General features: G+C 39.0%; 1 protein-coding gene across 1 annotated transcript; it reads left to right on the forward strand.

Moving 5' to 3' along the window:
* Nucleotides 1–15809: 15809 nt before the first annotated feature.
* LOC122310438 lies at nt 15810–18892 on the forward strand. The gene is made up of 3 exons (XM_043124313.1): nt 15810–17001; nt 17898–18016; nt 18413–18892. Exons 1-3 carry the CDS (start codon nt 15810–15812, stop codon nt 18890–18892), a joined length of 1791 nt encoding a protein of 596 aa, XP_042980247.1.
* Nucleotides 18893–19593: the final 701 nt, after the last annotated feature.

Below are 19593 nucleotides of genomic sequence, written 5' to 3' on the forward strand. Positions count from 1 at the left end.
TTGCAAAGAATGAGGACAATCTCAAACTCATGATGTATAACCGCATCCTTCTTACACGTTCGTGCACACAATTCCCTGAAAAACATGCTAAGCTCCATCAATGCCAAACGTATATCACTCCTTAAATACCCACCAATTGCCACTGGTAATAACTGTAGCAAAAAGATGTGAGCATCATGGCTTTTCATTCAAGAGATTTTATAATCACTGGGATTAACACATCTAGAAATATTAGAAGCACAGCCATCTGGGAACTTCACACTACTCAACCAATGACATAACTCTTTCCTTTCATCTCCATATAGCATGAAGTAGGCATGAGGGATAGTAACTCGATCTCTATCTTGCCTCAAGTGCAACTCTTTCTTGATACCAAGTTTAGCCAAATCCTGTCGAGCATTGATATTATTTTTTGCTTTACCTTGAATATTCATCAATGTACCCAATACACTTTCACATATATTCTTCTCGATGTGCATCACATCAAGGTTATACCTAAGTTCCTAGGAAGACCAATATGGAAGGTTAAAGTAGATACTTTTTTTTGGTCCAGTTTAACTCATGAGGGCCACGTTTTTGCCTTTTTGCACATTTTCCAAAATGCACAACATCAATATTATCTAGTTGTTGCAAAACATCTTCTCCTGAAAGCTGTCAGGATGATATCCGGTGATCTTCTTGCCCATTAAAAATAGTCTTCTTTGTTCTCAAAATATGACCTGATGGTAGGAAGCAACAATGACTCATGTAACAATGTTTCCGACCATAGGGAAGCCACATGGACTCTGTGTGCATATTGCAAACTAGACATGCCAACTTACCTTTAGTGCTCCAACCCGAAAGGTTCTCGTACGCGAGAAAATCATTAATTGTCCACAACAGAGCAGCATGCAAGTGAGAAGTTTGGCCACCCATTGCATCGTACGTCTCAATGCCATTTTCCCACAGATCCTCTAGTTCATCAAGCAACAAGCAGAGATAAACATTAATTTCATTCCTAGGTGACTTAGGACTAGGTATGAGTAATGAAAACATGAAGAACGGATCTTTCATGCATAACTATGGTGACAAGTTATATGGGACTAGATTCACAGGCCATATACTATATGGTTTAGCCAAATTATCGAAAGGATTGAAGCCATCACTAGCAAGACTAAGCTGAACGTTGCGAGGATTTCTGGCAAACTAGGGATGATCTCTATCAAATTTATGCCACGTCTCAAAGTTTGTAGGATGTCTCAAAGTGTTATCATCTCCCGACCTTTCTGTTTGATGCCACCTCATGCTATTTACTATTTTCTTAGACATGAATAATCTTTACAACCTCTGTTTCAGTGGGAAAAATTGCAATATCTTCTGAGGTACTGGTCGTCGCCTACATGACGTAGACACCCACCTGGATGAACCATACTTTGGGCACGCTTGCTTGTTGGCATTTTCCTTCCAATATAGTATGCAATCATTTGGACATGCATGTATTTTGATGTATTTAAACCCCAAGTCCCGCTCTAAAGACCGTGCCTCATTAAATGAGTTAGGCAAGAGTGCATCTGGAAAAGCAATCTTCAAAAGTTTAATAAGCACGTCGAATGACTTTACACTCCAGCCACATACTGTTTCGATGTGCAGCAACTTCACAATCAATGATAGTTTTAAGAAGGTTGTGTAACTGGGATAAAATGGACGTCGAGTATCTTCCAATAGTTTTTCAAAAGTGGTTGGTTCAGGGTGCACTTGATTAGGAAAATCAGTATGTGTATCCATCTCTTCATCAACACCCATGGTGGTAGCGGCATGAATATCACCCAACATCTCATGGATGTCATCAATGTAACCATCATCACCATTGTGAAGATTTTCCCCCGCGTCTAGAGTGTATTTATTAAAATCCATCGATTCTTGCTCTCCAAGAAATATCCATTCTGTGTAAGCTGGATCCATCCTTGTAATGAATAAATATCCTTCAACCTCATTGATAGGAAGGAACAAGAAATTACGGTATCTTCGACACGGACACCTCACTCGGTTGTTTCTATCAGTGTGAGCTCCAGCCATTGTGAGAAAATGTCTAACCCCTTTGGGCATATTCTGTTGAGCTAAACCTATCTTTAACATTCATCCAACTTTTCTCCATCTACGAATTAAGCAATACTAATGATTAGAAATTGTGAATACTTTCCAACAAACATAAAGCATATATGCAACCAAATTGATAGACTAACAATTTGTTGGGTCTGCCCTGTTCTGAAAAGAAAGATAGATAAGGAAATCTATCATTGGTGCATAATTCTATCGATGGCCACATACAAGCTCTACTACTATAATAACATGTAAATTGCTGTTTTTAATTCCAAAGTAACAAAAAAGATAGTAATTGTCGAATATAGATTGGAAAATCTTAGCAGTGGTTAAAAACACAACATGCTAAGTGAATTTTAAATTCAACAACAGCCCTATATATAGACTCAAATTCCATGAAAGGTTTGGATTTGGGCATGGGAAAAATGGCCTCAGTCGGTGAGGCATCTCGTTGGCCTTAAAACATAGAAAATGAAAAAAAAAAAAACCATCTGCTCAACAAATAGCATATTTCATCTAAATTTAGTGAGGTAATGGCAAAATGCAATTACCATCATCCAAAAAATGAAAGTGATTGTATAAAAAATCCAATAAATGTTCTTTAACCAATACTTCATCTACAAAGACGTTGGTGAAAAACAACTAATTAAGCAAATGTTTGACCCTAACCTTTGTGACAATTGAGCACACTTTGGTGAATGAACATTTATCCAAATTACATAAAGGCCGATCCCATCTCAAAGCACAACCTCTTGAGTTAAGTTTCATTTTGGATGCATCCAAAAAACCAACAAATATATATATATATATATATATATATATACAAATGGTCTATATATGTCTATACGGGACTTTAATCAAATAAATGGCATGCAAGTGGAAAGTTCAATTTTTCAAATCACTAAATTATGTAGATGCCCAAATACAATTGCAGTTTTAACTCTTTACTAGAAATAACATAATTCAAGGAGGCCATGTATTGTAGAACAGAGGATGCAAATACTCAAGTAATGTAATTGATGTGGGTTATACCTATGTTGGTAATACGTACGTACCTTGAATTGAGTTGTAAGTGAAAGTGGGATTTAATAGAGGCTTAGAATAAGAGAGATTTTCATGTATTCTTAACCTGAATCTACATAAACGGCTTCCTTTGAGCTTAGTAAGCTAAAATCCTCTTCCTGGAGTTTCACTCGACAACCCACAGCAATAGTAGGCAATGTGCGACCAATATTTGGGAAAAAATTAGAAGGGTGTACACGGTGCATATGTACATTTTCTTTTGCAACAATAATTTGGACACTAAAAGTTAAAGATGCGTAGGAATAGATTGGTTTGGTTATTGTGACTATCGAAAATTGACGCTTAATGGTCAGATGGGTTTAATTTCTTTTGTGACTTAAAAAAAAAGACACAACTAAATGTAGGTTGATGCAAATAAAACACATACTATGCATGTGGCTAATCTGACCATTTCTTATGGTTATTTGCAGTACCTTTAATAAAGACATAAATACTCATTTATCGCGACAATTTATCTAATGATGGAAAAGAATTAGATGCAAAAAGCCGTTTCTGTTGTAGTGTTTTCATAGATGAGTTATGCCCATGCATGAAGAAATTTCTTCATGCGTTACTAAACATGATCATTTTACAGGTTCTGGTGGTTGGTGGGGGGTGATGGTGGAGTTCTAAGAGAAATTTATCACCATAGCTTAGTGGAAAAAATTGATATCTGCGAGATGGACAAGATGGTCATTGATGTAAGTGGATGATGTAACGTGCATTCTTCATTTGATTGCCTGTTGACATAATTTTCTATTTAATCAAGTGATTGGATCATTTTCTTTTATTGTAGGATTTGAGGAACCTCGTGTCCACCTTTACATTGGTGACGGTATGTTAAAAAAAGTGTCATCGATTCGTTTACTTTTCACTTGTTTTCTTTTGAATTGTTGAGACTAAGGCTATATGCCTGTTGTTGATCCTCATGTGGTGTTTTTCGATTTCACAACATTTTCGATTTCACAACATTTTCGATTTTGCGTTTTACTGCCAGTTCAGTGCCTCCTCTGTTTTGTACGTGTGCGGTCAAAACGATAAGGGATTACTGAAGTTTGGTCATCTCCATATTGGATTGGCTTGGCACCGACTGAACTTACGTGACCATTCTACAACTCAGAGGTATGATTATTTATTTATTTATTAACTTATTGTTTAAGTCTACTTCAATTGAAATCTCCTCTACAGGCTATGCTGCAAGTTATTCTTTTCCTTTTAAAAGCAAGTTAGCTGTGGCAAAATATTAAAGTCATACAGCTTGCAAGAGCTGAATTATGATACACACTAGACAGCAGACATTATAATTTGTTAATGATCATGTATATATACTCTTTTAGATATAGGCTTACCCGAGTAATTAAAGCCTTTTCTCGTATATATTGGGTTAAACATTTTTTTTTTTTTTAAATCTTTCTTCCCACTCTAATCTGTTATCGTTATCAACAAAATACAATCTCTGCATTTTAGAATCACTAAGGTTGAGTACATTTTCTTGTTATTAAATTCCTTATTCAAACTCTGGCTGAAAAAAACTGCACAAAACAGGGAAAAAAAAAAAAAAAAACCTTATTTGAACAATGGAATTCACGCAAACAATGTGGCTCGACACTTGACATTGTTGTTGTAACTGATTAATTCAGCTGCCATATGGGTTGCCACTTGACAATATGGTTGGCAAAAGTTGTTCCTAGTCCAACGGTTAGAGTGCTTCCCTACCATCCTTCTCGCGCGGGTTCGAAACCCTTGGGTAGATTGTGGGTGTTCGGTACCACTAAGCCAGTTAATGGCTTATGTGTGTGCACATAGACACAAATTTTACAAGTCTTCTAAATTTTCTATATCTTCTCTCTTTATAAAATAATTCACAACTTCCAAAAACAATCCCAAAATATTATTACTAATAAATATAATATATAATTAATTATTTAGAAAATATTTCCAACAAGTAATCGAATGTGTAATGTCTTTGTTGTCGTTAGCCTTCCTCTATTTATATCAGATTTCTCGTAAAGCCCTTTTGTTTTTGTAATGGGATGGAATCCGGGCATTTTTTTTCCTAATTAATGCACCGTGACTGACCGTCGATTGCATTTCCCCTTCTTGGGCCTATCTGGGCCATCCTCTCCACCATTTCTTGGTCCACCTTGCCATGGATCTTGAGCTTCGATGGGAGGGGCTGAATCCATCCTGGTTTGAGTACAAAATTCCCTTTCCAGGACTCAAAACATGATATGCCATGTGTAAACTTCATGTGGTTGAGCTAGTTTTATTGGCTAACAATAGGGGTGGGCAGCGGGGGCCCGCCCCCCGCTACCCCGCCCCCGTCCGCCCCGCCTCCGCATGGGCGGACGGGGTACCCCGCACCGCACATGCCGGGGCGGGGTCCCCTGCCCCGCATGAAAGACACTAAGCGGGGGCGGGCAGGGCTCAACCCCGCCCCGCATTTTATATTTATATTTATAAATATATATTGTATATTTATAAATATATATTTTTATTTTACAAATTGTATATATATATATATATATAATATATTACAATTTGTTAAACTTGTTCACAAGAATCACAAGAGAGTGAGACTTGTTCATCACAAGATTGCATATGTCATGGGCACCCTAGGCCTCATTTATATAGATCTCTAAGGCCATACAAGAGTCTTACTTGAGCAATGTGGGACTTACTGTTTAAGAGTCTTACTTGATACATGGTTGGAGGAAGGCCCTCTTTGCAATGAATATAGCAGTACGGCAAACCTATCTCTGAAAATCAAAGAATGCACCATAGGGGATGGATGGAATTATGAGCTTCTGAACTAGTTGGTTGGTCCTAATCATGTGGAACGAATCCTGAAGGCTTTGGGCAAGAGGAAAAATGGAGCGGATGTGCTGGTATGGACCCCTTCCCCTGATGGGGTATTCTCCACAAAAAGTGCATGGGAGTGTGTTCGGATTAAAATGCCAACTGATGTCTGGGCTGCCTGGGTTTGGCATTCTTCTGTTCCTAAATTCATGGCCACTACTATGTGGAAGGGGCTACATGGGGCTCTGAGTGTAGATGATCGACTGAGAAGAATTGGCATCCCTATTGTCTCAAAGTGCAACTGCTGTAACCATGGAGCTTATGAAGACCTAAACCATGTATTGGCTAAGGGTGAGTTTGCAAAAAGCATTTGGAGGAAAAGTGCTGTACAGGTGGGAATGAATGTAAGGGAGGGGCGGTCTTGGAAGGACACAATTGGTAGCTGGTTTAATATGGCTAACAAATCTTCCACTATGGGCAACCTTATTGGTGTTATTCCTACTATTATTACTTGGAGACTACGGCTAAGAAGATGCAAAACCCGTATGGAAGGCAGCGGCGAGTCGGTCGAACAGGTTTGGAGAAGCATTCGCTTTTGGATCACCAAAATAGGTGAGAAATTAAAGGCTGGAAAAAATTTGAAAAGAAGAGATGAGGTGATACTAGATGAGCTAAATGTTCCCCAAAAAATGGTTACAAAGAGAACACCACAGATAGTCAAATGGTTTCGAACATACCAGGGAAGACACAAACTCAATACCGATGGAAGTAGCCGAGGCAATCCGGGGCAAGCTGGAGGTGGAGGAGTTATCCGAAATTCCTCAGGTAACTTGGTTAGAGCTTTTGCGGTTTTTCTTGACCAAGGAACAGTTTCCTTTGCGGAACTCATGGCGGTTTACCATGGAGTAAAATTAGCAAAAAGTATGGGTATTGTTCAATTAGACATAGAACTGGACTCTAGTACGGTGGTAAAATGGCTGAAAACATCACTTTGTGGGTTATGGTATGTTGAAGACTTTTGGGAAGAACTAAAAGATATGTTGAAAAGTATGAACGTAAATATCACTCATGTCTTCCGGGAAGCAAATACACCAGCAGATCTTTTAGCTAGAATGGGTTCGGAGGGATGCACTATGTACTGGGACCTCTTTTCTGATTTACCTTGGAGACTTCGTGGCCTTTTGAAGATGGATAAAGCGGGTCTGCCTTATATACGAGATGGTTAATCTGTTTGTTTTTATTTTGTTCTTGGTTTCTTGTTGGTATATATGGAGTTTCTTTTGTATCCATGGTGTTCCTCCGCCACACGTGAGGTTTTGAATATATCACGGAGGGTCCCTCCTCCCTTATTATAAAAAAAAAAAAAAAACTTGTGGTTGTAACGAAATTTTAAAGTATACTGAGGTGGCTTCAGACAAAAGTTCAAGGCATTCCTCAAACACGGAAGGTTTTCACCTTAAAGCAGGGATAGGGGCTCATCAGAAGCCTTTTCCGGACTTTTTATCTCTCTACGGCTACCTAAACATACATACTAGATTAATGCAAACTCCAGTACCTTGTTTTGCTCTGGCCCTTGAAATTTACAGAACACAACATGTAATTGTTCATATAATTCTTTGCCAACATGGTGTTCGTTTCATTAGAACTCTTCTTTTTATGCAAATGTCGCCAAGCTGCTTGTATGGTAGATGCTGCTTTCGTTTCAGATGCTGCTTCCGTCGGCCACCTGGGGATCAGTGTCTGCAAGTCTTTGGCCATTAGAGCAAAGGCTTCAACTTTTGTATAGGTTTTGAAAGTCTTGGTAGAGACTGGAGGGTCGGAAAGTTTTGGTATGGAGAAGCCTCCGAACCCCCAATCTAGAAGTTCTTCTCCAAAGAAATTGCCTCTTTCAATACACTCTGCACTTAAGGAGACAGTTCCGTCAGTAGCCTTGACATTGGTTGTGAACTTCCATACCATGCCTTCCGTGATGAAAAGCATTGCATCAAGTGGTTGTCTCCTCCCGAACAATATAGGTGCACTCATTGTAGTACACTGGCTTGAGGCTATCGCAGATCAATTGCAACCGCTTTTCACCTTTTGTCTGGAGCATTGGTACCTAGCTCACAAACAATCGAGACAACTGGTGAAGAACTCCATTCATATATAAATTATTATATGAGGGTATATGGATATATATTCAGTTTCAAGGACAGGAGAGTCAATGGTCTGCCCATAAAAAAAAGATCGAATATGTTATTGTTTATACCTCCTTCAAAATCTGACCAAGAAGAGTATGCCATATCACCTATTTTCAATCCATTTTAACATTTAGGTACAAACGAGGGTGCACATTGCAACTCATGATTCCATGCGGGTGCAAATGACAACTTTAATTGGTAGTTTAAAGGCCACATTGCAAACGTAGAACTGGAATTGTGAATGAAAAGTGGTGATAGTTGGGGGTAATTAAATGCAAAAACATATTGCTTGACCGCTTGTCCCATTGCACCTTAAAAGGAACATATTGCTGTGCATATTTTATTCCACATTTCATCCAAAGCAAAGTAATAAAATTTTCAATCGAGTTGGTTTCTTTACCATTTCCAAAAGAGGGGGAGAATTAATGAAGGAAATGACTCACTTTCTTTAGCAGAGGCAAGCAAAGATAGCACTTTGTTAAAGCAACGATCCATGCACATGCAGCACCTGCACATACAGCACCTGCACATGCAACACCTGCGCAGCACCTGCTCCACTAGCTGCATCACTCAGTTGCCTGCACATGCATTACGTGCAGCACCTACAACCCCTGTGCTGCTCCACTAGAACTCGTGTATAAAAAGAGGCAAGCCTCATTGTAAACAGCAAGATGAAATATACAAAGTTATTTTATTTATCTTAGCATGGTATCAGAGCTATACCAGGACTAATCGTCCACCATGAGTGATTCTAATCCCCTTTCTCCTTCTCATTCTCCCTCCCTCTCCTCACCAAATCTGTCTCACATTATCGCTGTCAAGCTTACTCCCGAAAACTACCTTTTGTGGAAGGTTCAAATCATTCCATATCTAAAAGGCCAAAGATTATTCAAGTTTGTAGATGGCACTCATCTAGCTCCCTTACCCAAACTGCCCAATGACTCCCCTAATCCAGAATATGATATCTGGGTGCAACATGACCAAATGGTCATGTCTGCATTAATCTCCTCACTATCTGAATCTGTTATAGCTCAGGTAGTGGGCTGCCTCTCCTCACGAGAAGTTTGGATCTCTCTTGAAAAATCATATGCTTCCACCTCTCAAGCCCGTGTTGTTCAGACACAGTTTCAGCTAGCATCGCTTAAGAAGGGAGTTGATTCCATTCCAGTCTATTTTCGTGGAATAAATCCCACATTACTTGTGGACAAGGTCTTGGACATGTTTATAAGGTTGGGGCAAACCTCTCTCTTTGAATTGGTTTTAAGAGATGAGTTAGGCCCATGAATTTCTTCATGGTATCAGAGCCTGCCACAGGACGAATGGGGCATACACTACTTACCCCGTGACAATGACCAGAAAAAATACTGGCCTGCACGTGAGGGAGGGTGTAGTGACTCATATCAGATGAGAGTGTAGGAAGTTGAACATGGGTTGGTTCGGTGTTGGAAATGGGTTTAGACAGATGTGCAAAGGGAAAATGTGACTCGTTGAACCTGACATCTTTGGAGATGTAAATTCGTTGGGTTGATATATGGTAACAAATGGATCCATGATGAGATGGACTTTGGCCTAAGTAAACACATTCCATTGCTCGATAACTAAATTTGTGTGGACTGAAGGATCGGGTAAGGGGCCAACAGGCGGAGCCGAAAACGTGTAGGATCTTTAAGTTGGGTTCAATTTTGTGAAGTGTGTAGAAGGGAGAGACATGTGCAAGTGATGTGGAGGGAAGGAGATTTATAAGTTTTACTGCATGTTGAAATGCATAAGGCCAAAATAGGAGAGGAACTGAGGCGTGAGCTAGCAAAGCTAAGCCAGAGTCCACTATAGGGTGATGCTTCCTTTCAACGACACCGTTTTGAGTGTGTGCATGCGGACAGGTTATTCTATGGTTTATTTCTGAGGTGGAGAGAAGGTCAGAGAATGACCTAAATTCCCCTCCCCAGTCGGTTTGCAACTGTTTTAGTTTTGCATTAAATTGTAATTCAATGTAGGCCTTAAATTTGATAAAGGTGGAAAGTGCATCAGATTTGTTTTGCAAAGGAAATAACCAATTGTATCTAGAAAAGTCATCGACAAATGATATGTAATAACGAAAGCCTTCATTAGAAACATAAGGAGAGGGACCCCACAAATCACTAAAAACAAGTTCAAATGGTTGTGTAGAATGATGGATTCGGGTAGGAACTGGTATGTGATGGTGTTTAGCCATGGCACACGCATTACAAAAGGGAGGTAATGAGAGTGGATCAAACGGGATGTTGTGTTGTTGAAGTGTAGATTGGATGATTTTGAAAGAGGGGTGACCAAGTCTTGAGTGCCACAGAGGAAGGGAGGAGTTACCATGAGCTAAGGTGCTTGAATGAGCTTGAGGTGAGGTCGGTGTGAAGGTGTAGAGACCATTACTGGTTCGGCCTTGAAGAAGAAGGCTCCCCGTGTTGCAATCCTTAACATGAAAATAATTTGAGTGAAATTGAAAGTAAACATTATTGTCGAGACAAAATTGTCTTACTGAAATGAGGTTTTTAGTAAAAGAAGGTGCACATAACAGCCTGTTTAAAATAAAAGGAGATGATGAGAATGGAAATCGAGCAGAACCAGAGTGGGAAACAGGGACTTGAGAGCCATCACCAAACCTCATCTCCTGGTCCTCTAAGAAGCAGCCAACAATTGCAAGGTCATCCATCGAAGCTGAGTTTAAAGCCATTGCAAATGCCACTGCCGAGCTCATATGGCTACAACATCTGTACCAAGACCTTGGCCTAACTCTCAGCACTGCTCCCACTCTCTACTGTGATAACTTAGGCGCAACATATCTCTCATCAAACCCAGTGTTCCATGCTAGAACTAAGCATGTGGAAATTGACTTTCATTTTGTCAGGGATCGGGTCCTAAATAAGTCTCTCATTGTGTCGTTCATCTCGGGCAAAGATCAGTTAGCCGATGTGCTTACAAAACCACTTCCAGCTGCACGTTTTCACTATCTCTGTTCAAGTCTGCGCTTAAGAGATCTCCCGCTTGACTTGAGGGGGTCTGTTAAAGCAACGATCCATGCACATGCAGCACCTGCGCAGCACTTGCTCCACTAGCTGCATCACTCAGTTGCCTGCACATGCATTACGTGCAGCACCTGCAACCCCTGTGCTGCTCTACTAGAACTTGTGTATAAAAAGAGGCAAGCCTCATTGTAAACAGTAAGATGAAATATACAAAGTTATTTTATTTATCTTAGCACGCTTAATTTCCTTTCTAAGCTCTATGGGAAGATGAGGGAGTGGATTCTGCGCATCAACATCCATATTTTGTACCAAAACCTGCTGTATGTTGAGCATGATCTGCCGTCTTAAATTAGGATCGAGCACGTTCCTATTTATCCACAAGTCTATGTCTCGTTCTTTAATCTTCATCTTTTGTCTAACTTCCTCGGACCTTTCAGTTGTCAATTGCATTTATGTCTGCCACTCACAACAACTATGATTCATCAATCCTATTCAAGAATTACCAATCTTAACTAATAGGTTTAATGATATATATGTGTGTATATATATATGTATATGTATATATGCAAACGAGATCCTTGAAGCTCAAATGAGGAAATGTTGGGTACCAACCTGCACATTACCAATGAAATACAAGAAGAGTAGCAAGCTAAAGATGGAAATAAAAACCGCAAAGCAGTTTTCCCAGAAAATTGGTGCTGGCTTGAAGGTTTTGACCCAAAGAACCGCATAAGTTAATACAGCAACCATGATGTATGAGATAGAAGTAGTACCAGAATTGCAAAATGATTTATCGATTGATGTAAATGTTACTCTCAAATTAAAAAGGGAAATGATTTATATAGTTTTACAATATGCAAGTTCGCGCATTTCATTTGAAAAAAAGAAAGAAATGAAAAGAAAATTCTCAAATGAAACATTAAAAAAGAAAAAAAAAAAAAACTCCAGTTCGTTTTTGACAAAGGGTCTAACTGGGGTACAAACCTCAAGTTTTGCAGTCCCCACCAGAAACAGTGCAATATCTTTTTGAGATAATCTGTCGAGGCGACCGTACCAGATTGGATGGCATCAAGAAATATTCCAAAATCAAATTGATACTTTGGTGGTTTATCAAGAGTACCATAATCATTTAAAGATGTGTAATTTTCCAAACTGGAGTCTCTTGTGACAACTAAAAGAAGCGGGGTTACATGATCCATTTTGCTAATTTCCACAAGCTATGTGCCAGCAGGCCGTCTCTCGAAAATAAGTACCGAAAGGCACCCAGTACCTGAAAAATTAGCATTTCCTCCCTTCATAGATCGGTAAATTTTGTGCAGGTATGCTCGAAAAAAATAATAACGTCAAGTATAAGTTTTGTGTACAAATTTGACACAAGCTCTTTATAAAATGGTAGGGCCTATTAGAAAATGTGATTTTTATTTATTTATTTATTTATTTATTTATTTTTTACTTTTTCAAAATGGGGACAATTTGTTTATAAAAGACCGGTTAATATTTATATGTGAGACTTATATAAATCATTATTTCACAAAAAAATAAAATAAAAGTGAAAAAGAGAATGTTGTAGTAACAAGGAAATTAATGATACTGGATATGTTTAACGGCCAGTTTGGATGTCCAAATGAGATACAAACTATCTTATTTGGGATGTACGGCAAGTCTGGTAATTTGTCTATCCAAACGGTAAGTGAGTTATTTTGATTTCATCTCTGCGTTTTGAAATTAAAAACTGATATATACAATAAAAAAAATTATATGAACAGTACAAAACTGATAGAAACAGTAAATAAACAGTTTAAAACAGTAATTTTTAGTTTAAAACTGGTATATAGAGTAATTTTTAGTTTACTCTATATACCCATTTTAATTTTTAGTGGGTATATAGAGTAATTTCTGCCTACATTAAAAAAAATATTTTGAGATAGAAATTTATTTATGGCATATTTTTTAATTAATTAGAAATATTACTTATTATTAATATATTCATAACTATTATCCAATAATTATAAAATGATTTTCAATCATTAGTGGGATCTACCATTTTATCAAATTTCAAAAATTAAAAACTATCTAATCTCATCTTAAATAAAAATTTTTTTACTATTCAAAATATCTCATATCATCTTATCTAAATTGCGTAACTAAATAAGACATAAGAGAACTAAATTCTTAACTAGAATTTTGCAAATTCATTTTCCAAAGACAACCTTAATTAACGTTTTGCAAAACTCAATTGAGAAAGTCCTCGTAGCTTTAAAAGGTCATCTACTAGTACTTTCGAATATATTTATTTATTACACCCACTCAAAAACTTTTTATTTTACTCAAGACCTCAATTTTTATAGTTCCTTAAAAGGGAATTAAGTACGTACTGCCTTTCTAACTATTACTTTTGATGGGGCTAGCTCATATCTATAATTTACAATTAAAATTAAATAGATCTAAATTTATAAGCTTGAGATGCATGCATGCTTACGATTTAATTAACAAGTTAATTCGTTTGCGAACTAAACTTAAAACTTGATAGAAATGAAAATGGGCCAAGCTAAAAAACATAGTAATTTAAGCTCGAGTCAACAGGCCGAAAGACTTAGATGACTGGCAAGGATGTACATCACAAAAAGAAGAAACAATGAGGCCCATGCAACACAGTCCAAATGCAACTAGGCCCATAAGAGAAGAACCCAACTTTGCTGTAAGAGCAGCAGCTCAAGATGTAGCCACCACACATAAAGCTGCGAGACTGGACAAAAGCACACTGAAGCAATGAGTGGTCTGCAATTTGGTTTTAGCACTAGGCTGGTTGTGTTACTGCATTGTCCTCTTGTGTAAAGTGTATATGCATATTTGTGGGTATATGTCAGATATTTTTTTGTTTCCTTTTTGTATTCTTTCAAGTCATGTGGAGTATATAAAAATAATGTATCCTTTCTATAATCAATGAGAATGAACAAATAGTCTAGAGGCACAAAAGGGCGATAAACCCGTCTAGGGTTTTGGGTAGAGAGGTACGGCAGCTGCCGATGGCCATGTTAGGTGGCCATTCGGGAGCTTCTGGAAGTGGGGGCGGGACCTTTGAACCGCTCAGGGAGCTCGTTATTGCGACGGGCGGAGTTGGAGAGGAAGGAGAAAGAGCTGAGACGAGTCATGCAGGGGGTGGGTGTTCTTTTGCTCAAGCCCTCCAAAGACCGATTCTGTCAGCTAAGTTCAGGATCCCGATGAGGAAACCAGAATTGATTTCTGGAGAGTTGGGTTTTTTGTTCTCGGAAGTGGAAATGTCAAGGGTTGTTGAAGAGTTGAAATATGCTTGGGGTTTCTCTGAAGTTCCGATGATAAGCTTCATGGATGAGCTCCATGTGTTACTCCACCTATCCAATGAAAAAGACTACCTACATGACTGGGCGAGGGAGGGAAAATATGTGGCGGGGTGCACCTTTAGGTTGTTCAACTGGACAACTGACTTTGATGTAAACAAAGAACCTTCCATAGCCCCTCAATGGATCTATCTTCCAGGTTTGCCTCTGCATCTTTACAGAATGGATATTTTACAGATAATGGCTTCTCAGTTCGGTAGGTTCCTAGGAACGAATAATGTGACTTTATATAGGACGAGGGCGACAGGGGCAAGAATGTGTGTTGAAGTGGATCCACAAGAAGAACCAGTGGCTGGGTTTCCGCTAGTAACAGGTAAAACGCAGAAATGGCAACGTGTAGTCTCTGAGAAAAAAGGATACTACTATAAAAAATGCTTTAGACAGGGGCACACGAAAGTGGTTTGTAGAATGGGAGAGGCATTTAATAGAATTAGTAGAAGGGAAGGAAATAAAGTTTTGGAAAAGGAAGGAGAGGAGATGGTATGGAAGGAAGTGGGACAAAAACTAAGGAATTCAGTGTTGGGGGGAGAAGCAAGTGTGGTGCTAGTGCCAGAAGAGAAACATGACTCTCAACAAGGTGGGGAAAGAGACAAGCGAGATGCTAATGTTAGAATGGTAGAGGAAGGTGGAGAGGGACACGAGGCTGGAGATTCTCAAGAAGATGAAGAGGGACTCGATAATGGTGAAGTGCAGGCTGCTGACAACACCATAAGAATTGAGGAGGTGGAGGGAGAGGACAACTCTTTAGAAGAATACATGCAACTAGTTGAACAAGTGGAAGAAGGGGAATTTCGAAAGGTGGGGAGCAGCTCTGTTCTAGATACGAAAACGGTAGTTATGGAGGATTAAGAAAGCGATAAGGAAGAGGATGCAGTGATTTGCAGGAATAGCTTCGCAATATTATCAGAAGAAGATACGGAAATAGTAAAGGAAACACAAAAGGATTATCGATTAGACCCGAGGACAATACCACAAAGTGAACAGGGATTACAAAACTCAGATGACATACTGGTGAGGAAATCTAGAAGGGCTAAAGCCCAACCAAAAAAACTGAATTTATGATTGAGAAAATGATAGTGTGGAACATTAGGGGGTTAGGCACATCGAAAAGAAGATTAAGGAAGCTGGTGAGGAAATATGAGATATTGGTATTGGTTGTATCGGAGCCTTTCTAGGAGGACTCAAAGCTACACAAGTGGGCGGTAAACTTACAATTCCCCAATTATTGTTCCAATGTAGAGGAAGGTGGAAAGATGTGGGTTTTTTGGAAGGATGAAATAAACTTGGAAGTACTGGAAGTAAATAAGCAGTCAATGACGACAATAGTTATAGAACCGAGGGGTAATCTGCTGATTAATTTTGTATATGCAAAATGCTCCCAAGCTGAACATAGGGATCTTTGGGACCATCTGAAAGGACTGTCGAACACCACTGAGGCCTGGGTGGTGATGGGGGATTTTAACATAATTCGTTATGACATGGAAAGAGTGGGGGGTAGGCCTAGACCTCCCTCAGCAATGGAAGAGTTTAACGAGTGTATCAATGGCTGTAGTCTAATGGATCTACCATTAGTTGGGAGACAATTATCTTGGTGTAATGGGCAGCAAGGATTAGCAAGAAGTTGGGCAAAGCTTGACCGGATACTAATAAATTCTAACTTTGGGCACATGCATGGGCAAGTCACGACAAGACTTCTAAGCATAAAAACATTGGACCATTCTCCTATTTTATTAAACTTTACGATGAAAGATGAAAGGTATGGATTGGCGCCTTTCCGTTTTCAGAATATGTGGACCTCACATGACGGATTCTTAGAGATGGTACATAATTCTTGGAACGAACTGATGAGGCGGGAGTCAGGATTACTTAAACTGGTCGGGAAGTTAAAAGGGCTTAAACAGAAAATGAGGCAGTGGAATAGAGAGGTTTTTGGCCAAGTGGATGTAATAATCAAAGAACTGGAGGAGAGGGAAGAAATCTACGAGGAGGCTCTTCCGGAAAATTACTCGGAGGAAATTGAGCAAGAGTATCTTATCACAAAGGTGGAATTGGAAATTTGGTATAAAAGGGAAGACATGAGACTAGCCCAACAAGCAAAAAAAATCTGGTTAGAGAAAGGCGATAATAACACCAAATATTTTCATGCAGTCTTGGCTCATCGTAGAAGGAATGCATGTGTTAAAAGCATGAACCTGCCAGACGGGTTAGTATTGGGATCAATGGAATTAGTACATGAGGGGGCGGTCAAGTATTTTGAGGATTTCTTATCTAAAGAAGAAGACGTCGAACTTCCGTGCTTGAATAATCTGATTCAACCTGCTGTGTCGGAAAGCATGGTACAAAAACTGAGAACAGAACCAACAGAGAATGAAATTTTTAAGGCTTTTGCATCCATAAGTGCCGACAGCAGTCCAGGACCTGATGGTTTCGGATCCGCTTTCTACGTATCATGCTGGAACATTATCAAGGAAGACGTAAAGGATGCTGTAAAAGAATTCTACTCAGGTCAGACCTTCCCAAGATTTTATTCCTCATCCTTTTTAGTTCTTATCCTGAAAATTAAAAATCCTCAAAGTTATGATAGCTTTCGTCCCATAAGCTTATGTAACGTAATTTATAAAGTCTTTTCCAAAATTTTAGTGGATAAGCTATCCTTGGTACTCAATGATGTAATATCGCCAGAACAAGGGCTTTTGTGAAAGGAAGAAACATTCTGGAAAATATCACACTCACGCAGGAGATGGTAAAGTTACTACACCGAAAGACTAGAGGAGGAAACATTTTGATGAAAATAGACATGAGTAAGGCATATGATAGGGTAAATTGGAGATTCTTGGATCACACTCTTAGATCTATTGGATTACCGGAATTCTTTTGTAGGCTGGTAAAAAATTGCGTGACATCGCTGTGGTTCTCTATCATGATGCACGACACTTATAAAGGGTATTTCAAGGCAAAAAGGAGGTTACAACAGGGGGACCTTCTATCCCCGTACTTGTTTATCATCATGGAAGAGGTATTATCAAGATTGCTCAAGAGAAAGGCGTTGGAGAAGAGGATCTTGCCTTTTTCTTAGCCTAGCGGAACCCCTCCAATTACACACTTATTATTTACTGATGACATTATGGTGTTTGCCAATGCTAGTAAGGGGTCCATACGAGGCCTAATGGAGGTGGTTAAGACTTATGAAAACTGGACTGGTTAGAAGGTTAATTATGAAAAATCAGTAGTATACTTCTCTAAGCAACTAAAAAGAAGAAGGAGGGGAGAGATCTTGATGGAAACTGATTTCAAGGAGGGACACTTCCCCTTCCAGTACTTGGGGGTCCCAATAGTGGAGGGCAAATTAAAGACTAGAAACTTTGACCTAATGATTTTGAATATTAAGAAAAAATTATCAGGTTGGAAAAGTAGACTGCTATCACAAGGGGGAAGATTGATTCTAATGAGACACATGCTTTCTAGCATGCCTCTTTATTTACTCTCAGCTCTCCATATGCCAAAACTAGTGATCCGAAAGGTACATAGCCTTTTTGTAAATTTTTTCTGGGGTGAATAGGGGGGTAAGAGTAAAAGAAAGTGGAGGGCGTGGAGGAAGCTTTGTGCCCCAAAGGACAAGGGTGGTATAGGTATGCGAGATGTTGCGGATTTGCAAAAATCCTTATTCATGAAATTTGGATGGAATATTCTAGCCCAACAGTCCTTATGGGCCAATTTTTTCAAAGCCAATTATTTGAAAAATGGATATAAAGAAAGAAGACCAGAGAACAAGCAAGTGTCGATATTCTGGAAAAAAGTTAAGGAGGGACATAAAGAAATTCTAGCTAAATCAAGGTGGAAAGTACGGGAAGGAAACATCTCACTTTGGTTTGATTACTTCCTAACTGGGGGACCTCTCTTTGAAACTGTGTCATAGGTGGAAGAGCCATACACTAGACTGAAAGACTTACTAGACAAGGATAGATGGGAAGATGAGAGGATACAAAGACTGATGGGTAGACAGATAGCAAATGAAGTAATAGAGCTTGTTGGAAACTTAAAAAATGAAAAGGATATTCTAGTGTGGTTACTAGAGACGAGTGGAATTTTTTCCACAAAGTCAGCTTGGAATGAAGTGAGAATAAAGAGGCCGAAGTTAGAATGGGCTAAATGGGTCTGGCACAAACTTCTCCCTAAAAAGATAGCTATATGCGTGTGGAGGGCAGCCTTTAATTGTCTAAATGTAGATGAACAAATACGTAAAATTGGAATACCACTTGCTTCAACATACAACTATTGCAAGAAACGACAGACTGAAGACTTAGAACACTTACTCGGCGAAGGGGAATTAGCAGTAAGTATTTGGAAAAAGGCATCGGCTGAGATGGGAGTCCCATTCTGTACACAACAGAGCTAGAAAGAAAGAGTACAAATCTAGTTTAACAGGGCTTCGCACAAAACCCAGCTTGGTTTTCTGCTGGGATTAACCCCTTGCTTAATAATCTGGAAGATATGGAGCTGGCGGTGTGCAGCAAGGATGGAGGGAAAAACTGAAAACACTTTGGAGGTATGGGGCTCAATTAAGTACTGGATAGGATCTATAGCCAATATAATCAACAATGTATGAAAATTAACCAACTGGGATGCTAACCTAATGAGAAATATTGGGATTCAAACAGTGGTAGTAAAAAAGAAAAAGGTAAAGATTATCAGATGGAGTAAGCCGAATTTTGGTAAACTAAAATTAAATGTGGATGGAAGCAGCCTTGGCAACCCAGGACCCGCTGGTGGGGTTGGAATACTGAGGGACAATGGGGGAAAATTAGTTTTTGATTTCTCAAAACATTTTGGGACTGCTTCAAGCATGGAAGCTGAACTAAGGGGTTTACTAGAAGGGATTAAACAATGTCATCATCTGGGGCACAACCATAGACATTGAATGTGATTCACTAGTAGTCGTAAACTGGTTCCAAAATCACAAATGTACAGCTTGGTACCTTTGGGACTACTAGGATCAACTGTAGGTTTTATTACAGAATTTTGAATTTTCAGTTAACATTGGTTTTATATACTCCACATGACTTGAAAGAATACAAAAAGGACCAAAAAGGAAACAAA

This window comes from Carya illinoinensis, chromosome 5 (assembly GCF_018687715.1).
Source record: "Carya illinoinensis cultivar Pawnee chromosome 5, C.illinoinensisPawnee_v1, whole genome shotgun sequence".
Classification (NCBI taxonomy): Eukaryota; Viridiplantae; Streptophyta; class Magnoliopsida; order Fagales; family Juglandaceae; genus Carya; species Carya illinoinensis.